Source organism: Octopus sinensis, linkage group LG15, assembly GCF_006345805.1.
Source record: "Octopus sinensis linkage group LG15, ASM634580v1, whole genome shotgun sequence".
Classification (NCBI taxonomy): Eukaryota; Metazoa; Mollusca; class Cephalopoda; order Octopoda; family Octopodidae; genus Octopus; species Octopus sinensis.
The window spans coordinates 50,650,395-50,656,030 of NC_043011.1; the positions used below are offsets into that span (position 1 = coordinate 50,650,395).

Genomic DNA, 5,636 nt, shown 5'->3' on the forward strand with positions numbered 1-5,636 from the left:
CTGCCAGATCAAGATAGAAGCCTGGTGCAGCCATCTGGTTCGCCAGCCCTCAGTCAAAATTGTCCAACCCATGCTAACATGGAAAGCAGACATTAAACGATGGTGATGATGTGTATGTTTGTGTCGAGTCAAGTCCTATAAGACATTATAATGATATTTCTTTTCTCCTGTATATGTATGTATGTGTTGAATCGAGTTGCACCCATAAGAGAACGATTTACCATGTGTTACAAAGATACGGCTTTACTGATGCATGTGTATACTCGTGTTTAGTCAAGTTACTCCTTTTAGCGAATGACCTATCACAGATATCACAATCATATGGCTTTTCTCCTGTGTGAGTACGTTTATGTTGAGCCAAGTTACTCCTACACGCGAACGATTTACCACAGATATCACAACGAAACGGCTCTTCTCCCGTATGTGTGCGTTTGTGTTCAGTCAACGTACTCCTTCGAGAGAATGATTTACCACAGATACCACAATCATATGGCTTTTCTCCTGTATGTGTATGTTTGTGGTGAGCCAAGTTACTCCTACAGGAGAATGATTTACTACAGATATCGCAATGATATGGCTTTTCTCCAGTATGCGTATGCTTGTGTTCAATCAAGGTATTCCTATAAGAGAATGATTTACCACAGATTTCACAGGAATGTTGCTTCTCTCTTGAATCTGGTTTTTTTGGTTTAGCTAATTTGCTCATTATGAGAGAATAATTTATTATACATATCACAATGATAATGTTTCCTTCATCTCTATAAACATCTTTGTTTTCAGTTCTGCCACTTTTTCTAGAAAAGAATTCGAAGCTGTGTTTCTTTCTCCTGTGATCTTACTTAATATCTAAATCTGCAGGTGGAAATTGTCATCTCGTTTGTAAAGTTATCCAACCTTAATTAACCTGTAAGGCAATCACTTCCTCTACATTCCAAACAGTGAAGACAAGAAAAAAATATTGTATTCTTAGATTGTATTCATATAAATTTTGATGTATTGATGAATGCTCCTGATAAATTATGTCATCTTGCTTTAGTTGATGAAACGACGTAAAAATATGAAAGGCACATCTGAATGAAGACGTTTCTTGTGGGTCAACATAAGGTGATATTCTGAAATAGGAAAAGAAACATTAAGATAAAGAGAATAGTTAAATGATACAGTAATTCAATGTTGCAAAATTTAACATTGTCATCCATTAAATGGTTCCAGGGGTCAGAAAATTGTAATTTGTTTGTTTAACGTAGTTTAATTTTTCGAATTTTAACCAATGAATCGCCTCTAGTGAGCTAAAATCATTTGCTGCGTCTAAAACTGAGACAACATTCTGTCACTAACCCTAACCCTAACCCTAAATTTTAGCCTTTCGTTTTTTGTTTTTTTTTCTTAATTGTAAAATTAATTTGATTGTTACGCGTGTGTCTAAAATTATTCGCTTAGTTTTTGTTTTGAGTTTTTGCTTCGTTTTAGCCTTTCGTTATGTATACGTATGGAAAGCATGTGTATAAAATTATAGAATTATTTTGTTTGTTAATTGTTTAAATTATTTTCCATTGCTTTCGTTTTTTTTTTTTTTTTTCCTTAATTGTTATCCTTAAATTAATTTAACAATAGGGCCCTGTACATCTTAAGTTTCAAAGCACGAACTCATTCCAGTTCGACTTTGCCTTGCATCCTTTCCAGGTAAACAAAATAAGGAGCTCCTTTAGAAACGCATCTCTCCAAGAAAATGAAATGCAATTGAAAAAAAAAACCATGAAAATATATACAAAGTAAATGATGTATGCAAAAAAAATTAGAAAGATTTATCTGTTTTTAAATATTTTATACTAAAGAATAAAACAGACGGAGAACGTTGCTGGTCCCAGGCCAAAATTTGAAACCATCATCGTTATTAATTTATGCAGCCCGAAAAAAGAAGTCCAGCTCTCAGTGGAAATAGGGCCGAGGTCGTATTTGCCTTTCATCCTTTTCGAGAAATACTTGTTTCTTTACTACCCACAAGGGGCTAAACATAGAGGGGACAAACAAGGACAGACAAAGGGATTAAGTCGATTATATCGACCCCAGTGCGTAATTGGTACTTATTTAATCGACCCCGAAAGGATGAAAGGCAAAGTCAACCTCGGCGGAATTTGAACTCAGAACGTAGCGGCAGACGAAATACTGCTAAGCATTTCGTCTGGCGTGCTAACGATTCTGCCAGCTCGCCGCCTTTTCGAGAAATACTGAGTTCAATGTATTCGATTTCAGGCTCGCATGAAAGACTTCTGGCCCCGGGCGAAAATGTGAAACCATCATTACGATTATCAAAATAACCTTAAAGTAAATCTTCGTCAGCTTAATGTTTTATCAATGCCTCATTAACAACAGGACAACATTATTAATTAATGCGGTATTCTTCAATCGGTTTCCTCTCATTTTGCTTATTAATTGCGCCGCTTTACTTTCATTTTACAAATTAATTTACTTTATATGACATGAAACAGTCGATCATTGGTTTTCATAAACAATAAATCAACATTTCTGTTTGGAAATTATTAAGGCGAGGAAATACATTTCCCTATTGTTATGCCTTCGAAATAATTACTCTAACATCGAGAGGGTCACATAATTCTATAATTTACATTATTATTATTATTATTATTATTAGCATTACAGCCTTAAAGAAAATCTTTGTCAACTTACCGTATTCAGATACAAACAACGAGTCAGTGATCAGTAATTAAGCACCTTAATTAATAATTCACTTGGTCGTCGCTTGAAGTGTTGTATAAGTTACTTCCCTCTATATTATTGTATTTCTTCAATTCTCCCATAGATGGCGCTTCCCACCACTTTACTTTCGTTTTATAAATTAACTAGCAGTATCGCCCGGCGTTGCTCGGATTTGTAAGGGAAATAACTATATAACCATTTTTAGAGAGTTATAGCCAAAACATGGCAAAAAAATGCATTAAAAATGGAAAAAAAATGATGGTAAATTTTTTTTTAAATCGTTGACTGGTCGTAGACATTTTTAGAGAGTTACTTCCCTTATATAATAGCGAAAAAATGCATTAAAATGGAGAAAAATGATGGTAAATTTTTTTTTTTAATCGTAGACTCATCGTAGACGCGCGCTAATACCCAGAAGAGCTCGATATGAATCACGACTGTAAAGATACCCGGTTTTGGTTAAACTGCACCGCAAAATGTGGGAGTAGTTAGGAATCCAAATCGTAGGAGACAGACACACAACTTCACTTTTATATATAAAGATTTCCTTTATATGGCATGAGACAGTCGATCATAGGTTTTCCTAAACAATAAATCGACATTTCTGTCTGGAAATTATTAATTAAGACGAGGAAATGTATTTTTCTGTTGTTCTGTTTTCGTTTCAAAATAATTACTGTAACATCGAGAGGTTCACAGAATTCTATTAATTACATTATTATTATTATTATTAATAGTATTATTATCACCATTACAGCCTTAAAGTAAATCTTTGTCAACTTACCGTATTCAGCTATAAACAGCGACTCAGTGTTCGGTAATTAATCACCTTAATTAATAATTTAATTGAATGGATGTTGATGTGCTGTAGAGGTTATTTCCCTTGTGATAATTCTATTCCTCATTTCTCCAATAGATGGCTCTACTGACTGGCTGGATTCATTCGTCTTTTTCTTTGTCCCATTCTGTCAGCAAATTTGCATCTTTTCGGTTTGACCGGCAGTTTTCTAAAATAATTTCCACGTAACTAAACAGTTTTAAACTTCGTATACTGGTAGAATGTGTTTATAAAACATCTTTGGCGAAGTTTCGCATGTCGTAGCACAGATTTCCGTCGATTTCCGTAAAAAACTTTTATTTTTTTACATAAGTAATGAGAGCGAAAGAGACTAAGAGGAAGCGATTTTACGACGAGAAGGTTTCTCTTTGAAGTCGGCCTGTGTGTGTTTGATGGGGTGTGGGAGACAGACAGTATGTTGTGTAAGTGAAGTGCTTCTGTTAGTGTGTGCGAAGAGACAGAGAGAGTAATGTGTGAAAGAGATAGATAACTGATTTTTTACTCGGTGTATGTGTATATGTATGTATGCATGTATCTATGTATGTGTGTGTGTGTATGTATGTATGTATGGCCGATTCATCGTAATTTTTTACTCGGTGTATGTGTATATGTATGTCTGCATGTATGTGTGTGTGTGTATGTATCTATGTATGTGTGTATGTATGTATGGTCGATTCAGTGTAATTTTTTACTCGGTGTATGTGTATATGTATGTCTGCATGTATGTGTGTGTGTGTATGTATCTATGTATGTGTGTATGTGTATGTATGTATGTGTGCATGTATGTATGGTCGATTCAGTGTAATTTTTTACTCGGTGTATGTGTATATGTATGTCTGCATGTATGTGTGTGTGTGTATGTATCTATGTGTGTGTGTGTAAGTATGTGTGTGTGTATGTATGTATGTGTGTGTGTGTATGTATCTATGTATGTGTGTATGTGTATGTATGTATGTATGTACTCGGTGTATGTGTATATGTATGTCTGCATGTATGTGTGTGTGTGTATGTATCTATGTGTGTGTGTGTGTGTGTAAGTATGTGTGTGTGTATGTATGTATGTATGTGTGTGTGTGTATGTATCTATGTATGTGTGTGTGTGTATGTATGTATGTATGTACTCGGTGTATGTGTATATGTATGTCTGTCTCTTCGCAAAAATTTCAGTTATCTCTCTCTTTCACACATTACTCTCTCTGTCTCTTCGCACACACTAACAGAAGCACTTCACTTACACAACATACTGTCTGTCTCCCACACCCCATCAAACACACACAGGCCGACTTCAAAGTGAAACCTTCTCGTCGTAAAATCGCTTCCTCTTAGTCCCTTTCGCTCTCATTACTTATGTAAAAAAATAAAACTTTTTTACGGAAATCGACGGAAATCTGTGCTACTACAACCGAAACTATGCCACGCCACATCTTTTTCTCTTGGATTTATTGAGAAAATTCTATTCTATTTGTAAGATATTTGTTGTTTTTTTTCTTTAATTTCTGCAATTTCAACCAATCAATGACGTCTATTGAGGTGAATTCAATTTCTGCCGTAGTGTGTCAACAACAATTATTTGCAGTGTCATATGAAAATGTCCCTGTTTTTTATGAGAAAAAAAGATACCCTGTGGCCATAAACTGAGGGGTCACTCGTAAACAGAGTTGGATAACAAAACTCTTTAGTGTCCACCCATAATTATGACCCTAGTATCGATCTATTGCATTTCAATCAGTTTTAGGGTTAGGGGGGGAGTATCTTTTTTTCTTCAGAAATATAAATAAACCCAATCTGTTTCTTAAATGAATATATAATATGTAAGAGGAACATTTTCATATGACGCTGCCAGAAAATGTTACGGCAGAAATTGAATTCACCGCAATAGACGTCATTGATTGGTTGAAATTGCCAAAATGCAAGAAATTAAACAACAAATATGTTACAAACTACAGAATTTTCTCAAGAAAGCCAAGAGAAAAAGATGTTTTATGAACACATTCTACCAGTATACGAAGTTTAAAATTTTTTAGTTACATAGAAATTATTTTAAAAATCTGCCGGTCAAAGTGCAAAGATCCTCCTTCTC

At 34.7% G+C, this 5,636-nt stretch overlaps 1 protein-coding gene across 2 annotated transcripts; it reads right to left on the reverse strand.

Moving 5' to 3' along the window:
• Positions 1–3,694, reverse strand: LOC115219959 (zinc finger protein 248-like). Of its 2 annotated transcripts, none has more exons than XM_029790260.2 (2): positions 3,503–3,694; positions 1–1,112 (listed from the first exon to the last, which is right to left on the reverse strand). In XM_029790260.2, exon 2 carries the CDS (start codon positions 704–706, stop codon positions 218–220), a length of 489 nt encoding a protein of 162 aa, XP_029646120.1. In that variant the 5' UTR covers positions 707–1,112; positions 3,503–3,694; the 3' UTR covers positions 1–217. The 2 variants fall into 2 exon arrangements, with proteins under 2 accessions (XP_029646120.1, XP_029646121.1); XM_029790261.2 differs by lacking the exon at positions 3,503–3,694 and adding an exon at positions 2,689–2,826.
• Between the last annotated feature and the right edge of the window lie 1,942 nt (positions 3,695–5,636).